This window comes from Oxyura jamaicensis, chromosome 17 (genome assembly GCF_011077185.1).
Source record: "Oxyura jamaicensis isolate SHBP4307 breed ruddy duck chromosome 17, BPBGC_Ojam_1.0, whole genome shotgun sequence".
NCBI classification, from domain to species: Eukaryota; Metazoa; Chordata; class Aves; order Anseriformes; family Anatidae; genus Oxyura; species Oxyura jamaicensis.
The window spans coordinates 1,949,415-1,964,871 of record NC_048909.1 but is presented as its reverse complement, the minus strand read 5'-3'; the positions used below and the strand labels follow the sequence as shown (position 1 = coordinate 1,964,871).

Genomic DNA, 15,457 nt, shown 5'->3' with positions numbered 1-15,457 from the left:
GCAAGGGCAGGACTAAGAGTCCTGTGTCTCAAGGGTGCCTTTTTTTTTTTTTTTTTTTTTTTTTTTAACATTACCACAGATTTACTCTGAACTACTGTGACCAGCCCAAGTCCATAAGCCCTCAGACGGCCACCCTGGTGCAAGCAGCTGCTGCACACACCCCACGTGTGTGCACAGCAGTTATTTGAGACAGGAGGACGCCTGGGGCACTTATTTTGCTTGCTACGCTGCAGCAAGCTGAACTGCGGTACAGATCTTCCCCAGCGAGCCGTGTGAAAGTTTCCCTGTCCTTCTGGGCAGACATGAAAGCATGGGAACATCAGCACTCTGGTGATTTAATCCATGTCCCCGTTGCAAATTGAAGCATGTATGCAGACAAAACAGCTGCATATGTATTCCAGTTGCACCAGCAACATCTCAACTGGAGACTGAATTCTGCAGGAAAATAAAGACTTAAAACAACTGTCTCCAAATACACCCCGATGGTGTCGTTCTTCTAGTCATTCTGCAGGTAGAGGCCTGGCTGGTGAAGTCCTCTGGTGGCCATGGCAGCAAGGTGGCCTTGCCAATAAACAGTTTGTACAAGCCAAAACATTTCTTTTAAAGCAGTCGCAGTTTTATTACTAGATCCAATCACTGGGAAGTAGAGCAGAACAGGCTGAAAGAAACACCTCTCCTGTGGCTAAGAGATTCTTCTTCAGAAACTGTGGTTTCAGGGATGTGTCTTTGTGACACAGGAAAGGAGGAAGTGTGGGTATGTTTTATAAAGTCTGGGGGCTGTCTTTCTGATGGAGACATTGGGAAGGGGCATGCAGGCATAGATGCTGATACTGGCCTGGGGGCCAAACGGCCTGAGCAGCCCCGGCTGCCTCCCACCCACAGCGAGGAGCAAGCAAGCCGGAGCCTCCTGTGTGTGCAAACCCCAAAATGCAGATGTTTTCCCGTCTCAGCTGCCACCTGAGCGCAGACGAGGCACCACGAGCAGTCTGGAGGCAGTGTGCCAGCGCTCTGCCCCATCACAGATGAAGGCATCCTTGCAGGGAGCGCCTCAGGTCCACGCCAGAGCCAAGCACGGCCCTCGGATGAAAAGGAAACCCAGCCACGAGGAGTTTCCCCATTTCTAATTTTGGCAGCTCCTGCTAGCACTGCCAGGCGCAGAATACCAAAGCGATGAGTTTGCCTGCTTTCTGCTTATTAAACAGGAGAGTTCACCCCGCATTTCTGTTTACCCTCAACACCATCGCCCGGGGTGGTTTCGAGGTTCTGGCGATGCCTCTGCCAAGCGAGCACCGGAATCGCACGAAGCTGTGGTTGCACTTACTGCGTGCGTGGCCAGCGGAAGGGCGCGCTGCCCGGCCCGTCGCAGCCTGGCCCACGCGCTCCTCATGGTCCCTGTGGCTTGGGGCTGGGCTGAAGCCAGAGCCTGGCCCTGGCCCCGCCTTTCTCCTCTTTTTAAAGCCCGTAGAAAGCAGCCGCTGTCAGATGTGGGCTTGTGTTCGCTGCTCCTCTGCTTCCTCTTTTACTCTCTGACGAAAAGTGCTTCATGTCTTGGCGTGAGCTCCTTCCCCCCTGGCTGGTGATCGTAGCGGGACTGACGGGCATCGTGCTGCTCTGCGTCTCCACCAAAGACGTGCCCGTCACCCCGCTCAGGACCAAGGTAAGGGCGAAGGGCTCCAGCAGGGGTGGTGAAGCTGGGGGTCAAGAGGGGCAATAAGCAAAGGACACTATCCCTGGCTACGGGGCTGCTGCTTAAGGAGAATCTGCCTGTTTCCTTGTGCCTCTCCCTGGTGCAAGCCAGGCACTTAAACTACGAACTGGCGTTTTGTTGCTTTTTGGATTCATTGAGCTACTGACTTCCTAGCCTGAAACAACAGAGCATGAACCAGAAGGCTGTGAGGATGGGAGAGCATCCTTCAGCACAGTGTAGCTTTTCCAACCAAAACCAAACCAAGCCCTTGGGTCCAGGTGCCCAGCGGCTGAGGGGAGGTGCCGGCTGAGCATCGTCCATCAGACAGCAGCCCCCAGCAGGAGCCACCCCACAGCAGCAAGGAGCTGTGGTTTCAGTGGAGGGAAAGAGCTGGGTCCCTCTTGGAAGTCAGTAGGGTTTTCTCTCCTACTTCTCTTCTGTCCCTTCCCCTCTTGATTTCAGCTGAAGATCCAACCTCCTCTACACAGCAGTCAGATCTGCCCATGCTTCGCTGCTGAGGTGTGCTTAGTCACACACTGTGGTTTATTCAGAACTAGGCTAACCTACAAGTTTAGAGACACTATCCACCCCCAGGCTTCTCAAACAAAACTGGATTAAAAAAAAAAAAAAACAAACACAACTGTTACTCCGTGCTTTGCCAGCAGCTCTTTCCTTCCCTGATGTTGAGCTGTGGCACTAACACAGCAATTCTCTCCCCTGCCTTGCGCTCCCAGCAGCGCTCTCTCATTTTGAGGGAGGAAAAATCCTGACTTCTCCACCAAGACCATTTGTTTCCTCCTCTCCTGCGGCAGCTGACATGTCCCTGCCAGAAATACGAGCTGTCACTCGTGTGGGAGGATGCCAGCAGGCTCGGGCAGGGAGCTGCGTCCCCCTTCCGCATTCTGCTCAGGCTCCAGCCGCACCAGCTCCAGCCCCGGCGCCAAGCCTGGGAGCTCCCAGGAAGGGCGCAGGAGGCAGCACGCAGGGCTGAGCCAGGCTCCATCTTCTGCTAAAACCCTTCCGACGGTGCAAGCACCAGCCTCTCCAGAGCTTTCTCCTCCCACTCAGTCACAGCTATGAATATTTCTGGGGAAGATGCAGCTTAGACCACGCACTACCACATAGCTCCCAGATCTCTTACACTGCTTTCCTGTGTAGATGTCCCAGACTGGAATGGGGAAGCGATACCGTAGGCTAGCACGAGCACTATTTTAAGGGCATTTTGAGAGCTGCACTGCAGGGTACCCCTGTGGTCTCTCCTTTCCCAACCCTCATGTACAAGGTGCAGCTCAGTAAAGTTCAATTAGTGGCAAACAGACCAGACCCTGGGCTGCAAGGAGACTAAGAAAACCCTCAGCCACACTGATAGGCAATAGGAGAATATGACAGTGCACAAGGTGTTGAGAAATCTCACACTGGTTGCTGCTGTTTCTGCCAAGACATCATCTCAGCCTCCATGGGACGGCTGCATTGGACAGTGCATGCAATGGTTAGTCCAGATATGCTGCAGCTCCAACAGATCTGGCACACATCAGGGCAAAGCCAAGCCATGCTGCACTATCTCCAGTAGGGAAGTGAGTCTCAGGATTCTTAGAAGCAGCAGAAGGCCACAGCCCTCTGAGTTCTGCATGAAAGCCTTCTTCCTCTAACATATTAACCCAGCAGCAATCTGAGTCCCAGATTCAGCTGAGAAACTGTATAGTTCTGTCTCGCACTGCACTACGACCTGTTTCTCCTGAGCTCCAGATGGCTCAGCTTGCCATGGAAGCCCTCTGCCTGGTTTCAGGAACAACTACAGAGCATGCCACTACAGAAATTACGTAGTTCTGCGTGTTTCTCCACTTCTGCTGCTCCTCACGTATATGTTCGGAAATGCAGATGCTTCGCTCTAAATGCCCATCATCTTCTGCCTTCACTCTTTCTTTGAATATAAAAAGCTAAATCAAATACTGCAGTGTAGGCACATGGGTGACCCAGAGTACCTACAAAACAATAAGCGACCCTACAATAACAAAGACGTGTGCATTCAGTGTTTATCTAGAATGATTTTGGGGTTTTCCAGTATGGCGTTGTTCTGGATGCTGGCCCATCCCGCACCATCCTGTTCATCTACCAGTGGACCACTACCAAGGCAAACAAGACTGGGGTGATCACAGAATGCAGTTCCTGTGTCGTGCAAGGTAAGATGCCCGATCCACGATTGCTGGGCTCTGGGATTAGCATGGGATGGAACAAAACTGAGAGGTCTGTGCGTGGTCCACTGCTGCAATCTCCTCAGCTCCTGTATCATTTAGCTGAAACCTGAAATGTTGGCAACAGTGAAGCGCAGGCTGCTTACTTTCAGCACGGGTCCGCTTCAGCGTGGGCAGATTTATCCATACACAGCTGGGCATCAGAGCACTCTGCAGCAGCAGGTGACAGCTTTGGTGGCCTGCTGCGGTTGGGGGAGCACACAGAGGGGTGGTTCTGACATCCATGTGGGTCAGCAGATGGGCCAAGGTTGCTGAGGGGAGATGGTGACAGCAGTGGAGACAAGTCTGGCTGCAGGGAGACTCCTGGTAACTTCTTCCTCCTCCCAGCTGTACTCTGGGCAGTGAGTGGTGTAGCCCCACAAGAGGCATGACAGCTCCAACCCCTTTGATACCAAAAGTATGAGTTCAGCTTGGCCTTAGGTGTCACATTTTGGAGAATACTGGGGTATTCCTCAATAGTTTGGGTTGCTTAAACCCCACAGGTGCCAGCTAAAAGAGTTTTGTGCCTTAACGCGCTTGGGTTTCTTCTTCCCTATCTCTAAATCTTGCTTTGATGTTGAAGCATGATTACAGCAGGGTGCTGGGAAACCCTGAACTCTCAGTAGCAGGGCAGCCTTGCAACAAGCAGGGAAGGGATGCTCTTGCAGACTGCTAGCAAAACAAACCACATACAGACGATGCACTAAGGGCTCCCTGAAACCTTGTGTTTGTCTTGACTGCTGCCACATTCACAGGCTGGGTTAAAAAACCAACTGTAGCTCCGTGCTTGAACACTTACTTGAAGCTGCTGCAGCAGGGTGTCAGCAGCATCAAGAATTCCTTGTCTGCAGGTCTCCTTCCACATGTGAGAGGCAGCCCTTGGTCTCTGTGGCAGCACGGTCACTGCCTGAGTGGCCACAGGCAGGCTGCAGCTCAGCTCCATACAGGGCCCAGGAGAGCAAAGCCCCTGGGGAGGGAGTCACGCAGCCAGCAAGGCGAAAGGGCCGGAGGATGAGGAAGCAAGGCTTTTTCTGGGTGGTTGTTCAAAACCAACATTTCAGACCACACTGAATCTCGCTGGAAAGATGAGTCAAGGCCTGCACACAGCTTCTGTCTGCACAGCACCAGCTTCCTCTAGAGCAGAGGTGTCCTGTTTGTAGATATCTGGTTCAGAAGCCACCTCCGCCAACACAGAAGGAAGTGGCTGGAGGAAGGAGGTTACATCAGTTTTGATGCTGCCTGCGTGGCAGTGTGCCCTTTGCTTATCTTTCATAGCAATTAATTTTTTCCCTCTGAGCTGAGACAGCCTCAGCTGCTGCAGCAGTCATGTGGCTGGTGCAGGGTCACTTACAGGGTATCTTAGCAGCACAGCTGGGGCTAGATTCATGTAATTTGGTATTTACATATTGACCATTTTGCTCCCAGAACAGCACGATGGAAGAAGTGGGAGGGCTCCTTTGTTCCACCTGTGACAGGTCCTGGCTTTGTGCATGTCCTGAAGGACAGCATGCTTTCTAGTAATGGCTCTCACTTCTCCCACATCTTCCCACAGAAAAATCCATTCTTTCTCCTGATCCTCAGGTCCAGGAATCTCCAACTACTCAGATTCTCCTCAGAAAGTAGGGAAGAGCTTGGATACATGTTTGAACTGGGCCCAGAAAATGATCCCGGCAGAGCAGCACAGCCAAACTCCCCTCTACCTGGGAGCAACCACCAGCACGAGGCAGCTGAAGTGAGTGCATGTTGCAAACCCACACCCAGAGATCAGCACACGTCATGCGGATCAGTCTGTAAATGAATCTCACCCTGTCTGCTCTGCAGTGTTTCATCCCTAATCTGCTGGTCAGGTAAACCTTCTTCAGCTCCCCATGTACTCGAGGGGAGCATGGCATGGCCGTGTCCGTACCCCGTCCCCCCACGCAGCCATGAAGACGACAGTCTTGCTACTGCCACTGGTCACCTTACACACAATCAGGGCTGGGGGAAACGTCTGTCAGTCTGGAAGCTGAAGTGTTTTTAGTTTAAATGGCAATCCACGTGAGTCTGCAGCGGTGCTTCTTGGCAGCAGGTTGGGAGCAGTGGTGGGAAGGTCCACCCTACCATACACACTGGACCTGTTCTCAGTCACCTTACTAGGACCTCTGTCTCCTTCTAGACATCGGGGAAAAGTAAAGTCTGGAGTTTAGTGGCAAGGCCACAGGATCTCTCAGAAGCAGAGGGTACTAAGCTCCCAAATTCTTGACTGGTGGCACAGCTGCTCAAACCTTCCCTCTGCGTTTTCGTTGTGCAGGCTGTTGGCACCAGTGCTGTGCGAGGGCAGAGGGAAGTAGCAGGAGGAGGATTATCGTTGTGCCTCACAGTGCTGCTACCCAAAGTAGGGGGTGCAGCAGGTGTCCTGCAGCTGTGCGCTCTGTGGGCTGCCCCTGGCAAAGCCCTGTAACAATTGTGCCTTCTTTTTCTTTTCTGTCTAGCCTCAGCCATCCCACCCTCTCTGATGATCTCCTTGCAGCCCTGACCATGGCCCTGAAGTCAACGCCCTTTGACTTTCAGGGGGCACAAATCCTGTCCAGTCTAGAAAAGGAAGCATTCAATTGGATTGCTGTTAACTATGTCCTGGAGAACTTCTTCAAGGTAAAGGATGATCCTTCCTGGGAAGTACGGAACTGAGCCGAGCAATTCCCATTAACAAACAGCAACAGAGACATGTGGAGGGACCATTAAAAATCCCTGCACTTTAAACAACGCTTGAGCACAGCTTGCACTGACTTTTAGAGAAGGCAGGTTATATCTAACACCAGCTGGCTGGGGGGACGTGATGTGAGAGGGTTAAAACCAGGCTGAGAGACCAAACCTCTAACACAGCCTTGCCTGGAAGTGCTCACGTTCTTGCCCTGATAAGAGGCTTTTGGACAACACATCCAAGACATTCCCAAAGACAACCTTACAGCCTGGTCCTGGGTGTAAACAAGAACTCCACTGCCCTGCTCAGGGGCCTTCAGTCCTAGCTCAGAGCCACTGTTGAACAGGCATTGCTGCTATGTCTGCAGGGTGCTGTGCAATTGTCACCAGGATCCATCTGTCTCAGGGGACAGCCTGTGGACAGAGAAGCAAGGAAAAAGCCCATAAATGTCTCTCTCATTGAGATGCCAGCACGAGTATAGCTGGGTGTCCCCAACATAGGCACCTGGTCTGTGTTCAGAAGGCACACACTGAACAAAAAAAGTGCATTTAATTTTCCTTGCTCCCTCCATGGCTTCTCAATACAGCGGGTCCCAAGACTCAAAGTGCAAAACAGGCAGGCCAGACAGCAGCTGAGTAACTCCCCAACAGGGAAGTGAAACAGAGTGCTGAAAACCAGCAGCAAGCGTGCACTAGCTAGGGAATTGCTAGCCCTGCTGGCAGCAACACAGCCTCCCCAGGCCAGGGACAGAGCACTGCCTGCAGTGTGGGCCTTCCTGCCTGTACTGCTCACTTCAGCATTGCCAAAATCAGTTCTGCAAGACTGCAGGAGATGAAACCACAGGGTTCTTCTGACAGGAGGAGCACTCAGCATCAAGGCAGCACTTGAAGCCTGGAACTGTCCACCTGGAAACCTCCCTCTCAGTCCTCATCACCATCCTCTCCCCTGCTGCTACCTTCTGAGACCACTGCCTTGAGCAGCCATCCAAGGCTGTGAGCCCTGTTTGCTCTCATTGACTGTGGAAAGCTCTGTGCAGACGGCTGTGGTTCTACAATGGCACCTCTGTTCCCTCCAAAGCCTGCAGTTCGGCATCCTTACGTCCTGGGGGTGGAGGGGGGGCAGCTGTACTGCACCAGAAAGCTGCTTTCTCTGTGCACTAGCGCTTGTATCTGACCATGACCCAGATGCAGAAGTCCTAATAACCAACCTCTCTGGTTCTTTTGGGGTCAGTATGACTGGCGAGGACACTTGGTCCCTTCCGAAAAGGGGATGGCAGGAGTCCTGTCCATGGGAGGAACCTCAACACAGCTCACCTCCAGGATAGAAGAAGGGAACCAGGCACCGAAGGAAGGAGTGAAGCTGCAGCTGTACGGGCAGACACACAACGTGTACACCCATCACTGCCCCTGCCACGGCACGGACCAGCTCCGCAGGAGGCTGCTCTCTATGCTCATACAAGTGAGTACCTGCCAGAAGGGCTGTTGTGAGGCTCCTGGATCTAATATCAACCCATTGCACTGGGTGACAGTTTCATAGGGTGTAGCTGCTAATGGGTGAAACGTCAGTCAGTCTTTTGCAGAGTGTGTTCACAATCTAAAAAAAAAAAAAAAAGCCCAGTGCATTTGTCTCCGTTCCTGAACCGATGTCCTCCAAGCAGACACACAGTTCAGGATTTCCTACTTGCAGACTCCTTGGCTCCCTACTTAATAGACGAGCACAAAGCTGCTCTCCAGAGGTGCTAAGGTCACATTCAGGGTGGAGAGAGGCAAAGACTTCCCTTTGCTCCTCTGAAGTGCTCCTCCATTCTAGAAGGAGATCACCGGGGAACCAAAGACCTTCTGTTTGGGGTATTGCTGTCCTGCTGACCAACTCTGAAGCACTTTTTAAAAGAGCAACATTCCATTTTGAAAATATAAAGGTGTTTTGGTTCTTCCAAACTTTTTTTCCCCACTCACAGGGACTGGTGGCACAATCTGATGCAAATTCAGGAATCATTCTCATCCCCAGCAAAACTGAAATTTTTCATTAACAAGCTACTCAGTGCCCTGCCACACCTCCCTCTGGGGAGCAGACCCTGGTATGAGACCTGGATGCCCCACACAGAGCCCCATTTACCACAGTTATACCGGGGAACTCCTAGAGATGAGAAACACTGATCCTCGAGGGGTTTCTGCAGCCCCGCATGGCTCTAACAGGCAAGCAGCTAACTGGCACTGGGAATTCACATGCAGTCCAGGTCACCCTCGGTAATGGGGAGCATGAGGGCCGAAGCATCATGAAGCAGTGAATTGCCCAGGCCTGGCTGACTGCCTAATGCAAGCAGGATTACCCAGGGTTTCAGCAACCAGACTCGTGAGCATGGACAAAAGAGGAATTGAACGTGTTTGGAAGGCAGACCAGAACAGCCTTTCTTTTAACTGGAAAGAATACCTTATTCATTGAAATGGTATTTCTGGCCTGAGAGCAGGTAGGGCCATGGCTGCAGCTCCTCGGCCTCCCACAGACCAGTCATTGCAGCTTGCCCTGAACTCAGCAGCAGCTGGGACCCTGCTGCATCTGGGTCTTGCAGTAGAATAACTGAGATAAGGTTTGGCAAACCTTTTCCAGCCTGCCTGCTCCACCACAAGTGCTCTCTCACTCCCCCTCCTCAAAGAGGAGCGGGGAGAAAATACGATGAAAGGGGCTCAAGGGTTGAGATAAGGACGAGGAGATCGCGCAGTAATTATTGCGATGGGCAAAACAGACTCAGCATAGGGAGATAGTAAGATTTATTGCCTATTACTAACGAGCTAGAGAAGCAAGAAACAAAGGAAAGAAACCAAAAGCACCTTCCCCCCCAACCACCCTCTTCCACCTCGTCCCCCCGAGTGGTGCAGGGGAATGGGGGAATGGAGGTTATGGTCAGTCTATAGCGCTTCTTCACCTGCCTGGAGCACCTCTCCCCCTCCTTCACTGACCTTGGTGCCTGCAAGGCTGTTCCTCACTCCTCTCACTCTCCCAGCTGCTGTGTGGAGCAGTGTGTTTTTTTTCCCGTCTTAAATCTGCTCTCACAGAGGTGCAAACAACATCACTTATTGGCTCAGTTCTGGTCAGCAGTGGGGCCCTCACCAAACATAGGGCAGCTTCGAGATCCTTCTCACAGAAGCCACCCCTATGGCCCCCTGCTACCAAAACCTTGCCACGTAAACCCACTACAGCTGTCTTCCTCTATAACGCCTTGGGATTTTACTCCCTTTACCTCAAGGGAAGCTGTAGCGAGGTGGGGGTTGGTCTGTTCTCCCACGTGCCTGGTGACAGGACGAGGGGGAATGGGCTTAAGTTGCGCCAGGGGAGTTTTAGGTTGGATCTTAGGAAGAGCTTCTTTACCGAAAGGGTTGTTAGACACTGGAACGGGCTGCCCAGGGAAGTGGTGGAGTCACCATCCCTGGAGGTCTTTAAAAGACGTTTAGATGTAGAGCTTAGGGATATGGTTTAGTGGGGACTGTTAGTGTTAGGTCAGAGGTTGGACTTGATGATCTTGAGGTCTCTTCCAACCTAGAAAATTCTGTGATTCTGTGGGATGCCAACCTCATCTCTTGCTGCCCCTGCCCTTGTTTTATTCTCTCACTAGGATCAGAGAAGAGCTAAAACTGTGTCTAATCCTTGCTGGCCCCTCACCTACTCCCAGGAAGTGCGGTGGCATTCAGTACATGCAGGGCCTTGTGCTGCCAGTGACGACACATCGGACGTCCCTGGTCCTGACGAGGTCTTCAGCATCACCGGCTCCAGCAACCCGTCTGCCTGCGTGACCCTTGTGCACAGCCTGCTCAACTCCTCCTCCTCCTGCAGCTTCCTCACGCGTTCCCTCAGCAGTGCTGTCAAGCCCTTGCGGACCAGGTTTCTGGTGGGTTCTCATTGACACCGGGGTGGGCAATTAGAATTGGGAACCCGTGAAATGGGACCAGTTTGGTCATTAATAAGTAGGAACATTAGTAAGTGGGAACAGCCACAGTGGTCATTAATAAGTACAGTGGGAACAGCCACAGTGCTAGCCAAGAGGGCCATTGCTCAGATTAGTGCCATGCATGCCCTCCTGCCCTCTCCCCCCTGCTGGGGCAACGGTGTTCAGACACACACCACAGGCTTCCCACCACCAACTCTGATAAGGCTTTTCCATCCCATGTCTCGGCAATGTCTGCTTGTGAGACAAACGCGGGGGGCTCCACAGAGCCATAAGGGAGCTCGCATGATCCTGCAGAGTTAGGGCTGCATGCTGGGGTCCTCCCACATCAAGTCCTTGGTGAAACTGAAGTTCCTCTCTCACTTTGAGCAAACATCCAGCCACGTTCCATCACAAGTGTGCTTATACCTGAGATCTTGGATCTAGTGTCCAGAGTCACTGGGATGTTAAGCCAGAACCAGTGCAAGATCCTAGGACACACTGAGTGCATTTCAGAGAAGGCACCCAGAAGGAGGAATTAGAGAAGTCTCCCCACTTCCCTGCTGCTGCATCTCCAATAGACAGAGTGCCAAGGAGCACAAGGACAAGCCTACTTATCCAGAGGGCTAGGGAGGCTGCTGTATGAAAACTAAACCTAGCTCTGTTTCCTTCTCCAGACATCAAGAAATCTTTCTTGTTTTCCTCACACCCGTCAGAGGCACTGTAACCACCAAACACAAGTGCATAGGGGGGGCACCTGGGCAATGTGCCCCATGCCTACTGCCACTTCCTACAGACACTGCAGGCAAGGATGCACAGTCCAACCTGATGATTATTTTTGTTGCCATTGTAGGTGATTTCTGAGGCCATGGACTTCCTGAGAAAATCTGTACCCTCTCCTGATTTGGGTCAGGCAGTCAACAAGCTTTGTGGGATGTCTGTCAAAGAGGTAACTGTGGAATAATTTAGCACACAGGGATAGTGGGAAGCAAGGGATGCTGTTATAAAAGCCCACATGGGTCAGACTAATAGAACCGTAAGTCATTGGCTTCATAAGGGAAAATCTTTATTTTTTTACACTTTGAGGAAACAGGGTCCACTTATTTTCCTTCCTCTCAAATCTCAGCTGCTGCTCTTGGCAACATCTGTACTTAATTCCATGAGAAGTCACAAATGCCTTCTACTGCCCATTAAGGAGTAAACAGGAAGCCCATCTACTCACTCCTGCACATCACCTTGGTCTTCCTGTTATCCTCCACTCATTCAGTGCAAGGGACACATCTGCTTAGACTCTGGGGAATATCCCATTTCACCTGGGCTCACACAGCCCAAGTATTTGGAAGTTCTCTTCCTCAGCTGGTGTCTTATGACACCACCCTCATTTGAGCATACACCAACCAAGCGTCCCTTCCACGGCAACATCTAAACTGGCCGGTTCCTACAGGGTTTGCAAGTCCCATTAGCAGTTCCCTGAAGTTCTCTCTTCTGGATAAAAGGGAAAGGCCTTGTTAGTGCTTCTGCTGAAAGGCTGCAGCATTAGCTCGGTCTAATTAGAGAGCAGAAAATCACACCAAGCAGTTGACCTGAGACCTGACTGACAGTTCTGATGCTCTTTGAACTGCCAGATCTTTTAACGAGATGGGAACAGAAGCACCCGTAGGTAGCACTGATCCCCAGACCACAGCCCAGCGGGTGCAGGAAGCATGGCTTCAGTCTGCACAGGACACAACCCCCTCCTCCAGTCCTGCAGTCAGTCCCAGAGAAGGAGGGGGGGGGGGGGGGGGGGGGTTAGCAAGCCTGAAATTCAGCTACTGAATATTTACTTTTTTTCCTCCATTCTTCTTCTGGAAATGACACCAGCTAGTCCAGGAGTCCCAGGCAAGCCTGGATGCAGTTGCTGATTACTGTGTTGTATCCGCCTTCATTTTTCATCTCAGTACAAAGGGATACACGTTGGACTTCGATAAGTCTGTTCAGACCGCGTTCCGAGAGGTCAGTTACCTAAGCGTGGTATGTCCAGTTACAAGGGAGGGATGCTTTCAGTAAAGCCAGTCTGTTCCCAGTCCTACAAGCCCTAACCAACAAGGTTCCTCCAGCAAGACAGTTTTGCAAAATAAATTCACAGTTTTTAGAAGCAAGAAAGAATGTCAGAGAGCTAAAGATTCCACTTGCCCCCACTGAAAAACAGAAGGGCCAATACCTTATTTGAATCAGTATCATCTTTAAGAATCCACATCTAATAAGCAGGAGAAGGAAGATGTTTCATCACCACTTAATGCTTAGGACAAACTGCTGATAATATTTTCGGGGCCAAAAGACCTCAGCTCACTGACAAAGGCACGTCCACTGGTACCTGAGCAGGGCAGCATCAGCGATAGCAGCTCAGTCAGCCCCATGGACGGTGTCAGCCAAAGGCAAGGTCCAGGATCCATTCAGCAAGCTCAGACTGGAAAGCCAAAGACAAGCTACTGACACCACCAGCCTAAAATTCACCCAGGCAACAGGACCACAAGCAAAGTGCTTACAGCAGAGACCTATCTGGGAAATCCAGTCAGCAAGCAGGAGAAAGAACAGCACACAGATGCACCTACAGCATCGCTCAGGGGAGAGCTGGCTGCCCAGGCCAGAGTTTGAATAGAGCTCCAAGGGCAATGGGTGGGAGGAAGCCCCAGGTGAGGCTGGGCAGGGCAGTTAAGGCCTGTCAGTGTGCCCTAACTGAGGAAAAGCTGCTCACTTCCAGCCTAATCCTTGGGTCGGTCTCAAATAAAGTATGTAAGGCCTTGGGCCTGTTTACAGAAACACATCTGGGCTCCACACTGTCTTCTTCTCTTTTGATCTCTCCTCCTTTTTACTTCAATAGATTGGCGATACATCATCTGGCTGGACTCTCGGGTACCTGCTGAGTCTCACCAACACCGTCCCCCAGGACAGCCCAAGCTTCCTCAAGGGGATCGAACCAGGTGTCTGGTCTTTGCTCCTTATCCTCTTCGTTGTGCTGCTCACCGGCTCTTTCATGCGCATCTCATACCGAGTGATGGTCAAGGAAAACAGCTTCAGTAACAGGAACAGCAGTGTTTTTGACGACAACTGACTCTTATTCCAGGACTCTTGCCAGAGGGCAGTTAACAGGGTACATACAGAAATCACATAGGTGTAATTCACTGGAGGATGCCAGCGATTTTCCTTCAGGACTCAAGAGCCTCAGTGCCTTACTTCAGCCTGCTACCATTTGCACTACTGTACACTGGGAAAATAGATCCTGCTCTGCGGGAAGTCCGAGATTCCCAGAGGATGGCAAGTTATATGTTCTCCAGATGAGACCAGCTTGTGCAGATCTTGCTAGGGCTGCAAGTGAGATTACTAGTGTCAACCTAATGAAAACATGCCCGTGAGGAGGCAGGCCCTGAGCACTCTTGCGAAGTTAATATTGAATAATCCTACCTAATTAGAAGAGGTGATAACTGGAATAGGTGTGTGTCTTCTTCTCTGGCCACAAGAGAGAAGATATCTGCAATGTCTCCACTAACAAAGACTGAACAGACTTAAAATATGATCAGAATACAGCGGCCAACTTGCTTGCATGTTCCAGAGAAGAAGGCTTATATTTTCTTCCTGCTATTTCTGACCTGTCCGTCCATCTCAGTGACAGTACCCATGCATCCCTTCCAGCGAATGCTCCAGCTGACTGAGAATCCTTCAAAAGCAATGGGTTTTGGACTTGATCCACACAAAACATACACAACATCAAAGGAGAAACAAAGGGCAGAGACATGCAGCTGAGTTCCTGTCTTTCAGCTGAGTCATGGCAACTCAGGGTTAAAATTGTCAATTTAAACACTTTAATCAGGATTTAAATTAACACATCTACTCTCACGTGTTAAAATCGGGTGCATGCTGGCCTGAGGTTCCCCAGTTCATTCATTTGCACTGAACTGCTTGTCTCACTGCCTCTAGAATGTGATGTATAATACTGTCCTTCAGACGAGAGCAGACCCACGAACAGAAGCTTTCCCAACTATCAGTCCAATGATTTTCATGTTACACTGTGACCAAAATTACTTTATAATCCTATACTTAGGATTCCTCTGGGACTTGGCAGTCATTCCAGCTCCTCTGGTCTGCTCTGCTCTTCTAACACAAATTCCCCATGTTATCGTGAAAAAGGGGATGGATTTAGACAAATGTCCTTTGACTACAGCATTTAGAGTTCACCTCTCATATTGCTTTGGAGACTTAAACACACGAGCTGTTAAAAGCCCAAGGCACAAGTGCCTCCAACTCATTTCAGACCACTTTAAACAAATTTAAATGCTCACAGATGCAGTGATGTACATTGCAGGATATTTAAAGCTACCCCAGCACCCAAATCCTTTCGAACCTGGTTATTAATCCTTTGTGCTCCTAACTCACATATATCACCCCCCTGATTCTTAATATTGTTGTATTCATAAATTTTCAGGTCAACTAATGAAGGGTTGTAACCTGTCAGTCAAGTTTGGAGGGGTGTGGAAACAGATCGAAACAAGCTTCATATTCATTTCTTTGAGAGCACGTTAGATATTTTTAATTATATCATGTTATTAAAGATGTTTTAATACACTGTCTGTGTTATTCTTGGCAAGAGATCAAAGCAGGGTTTTTATTGTGAATACAAAGTGTTTCAGTGAGGAGGATGGGGGATGCTGATTTTGCCACTGTTTACTCAAGAGCTGTTGTGCTGTGTACTTTCGGGGTACACAATGAGAACCCCTGAAGGCACTTTCTTCCCAGTGGCAGGCAGGCAGAAAATGACTTTAGATAACCTGGCTTCTGGTATTTGCTTGATGAGAGATGTGTCAACATCTTTGATGTGTTCTTTGCTCAAACCGCCTGAGTAAGGCAGCAGGGATTCAGAAAAGCTTGCATAGAAAAAAAAATGAGGTTATAAGGTAGACAGTGAT

The 15,457-nt window shown here is 50.5% G+C and overlaps 1 protein-coding gene across 1 annotated transcript; it reads left to right on the top strand.

The window, feature by feature from the left end:
* The first annotated feature begins 805 nt into the window (after positions 1 to 805).
* Positions 806 to 15,117, top strand: LOC118175371 (ectonucleoside triphosphate diphosphohydrolase 2-like). Its single transcript, XM_035341602.1, has 9 exons — positions 806 to 1,657; positions 3,750 to 3,867; positions 5,500 to 5,650; positions 6,390 to 6,549; positions 7,829 to 8,056; positions 10,209 to 10,481; positions 11,371 to 11,466; positions 12,378 to 12,509; positions 13,378 to 15,117. Exons 1-9 carry the CDS (start codon positions 1,544 to 1,546, stop codon positions 13,606 to 13,608), a joined length of 1,503 nt encoding a protein of 500 aa, XP_035197493.1. The 5' UTR covers positions 806 to 1,543; the 3' UTR covers positions 13,609 to 15,117.
* The last annotated feature ends 340 nt before the right edge of the window (positions 15,118 to 15,457 follow it).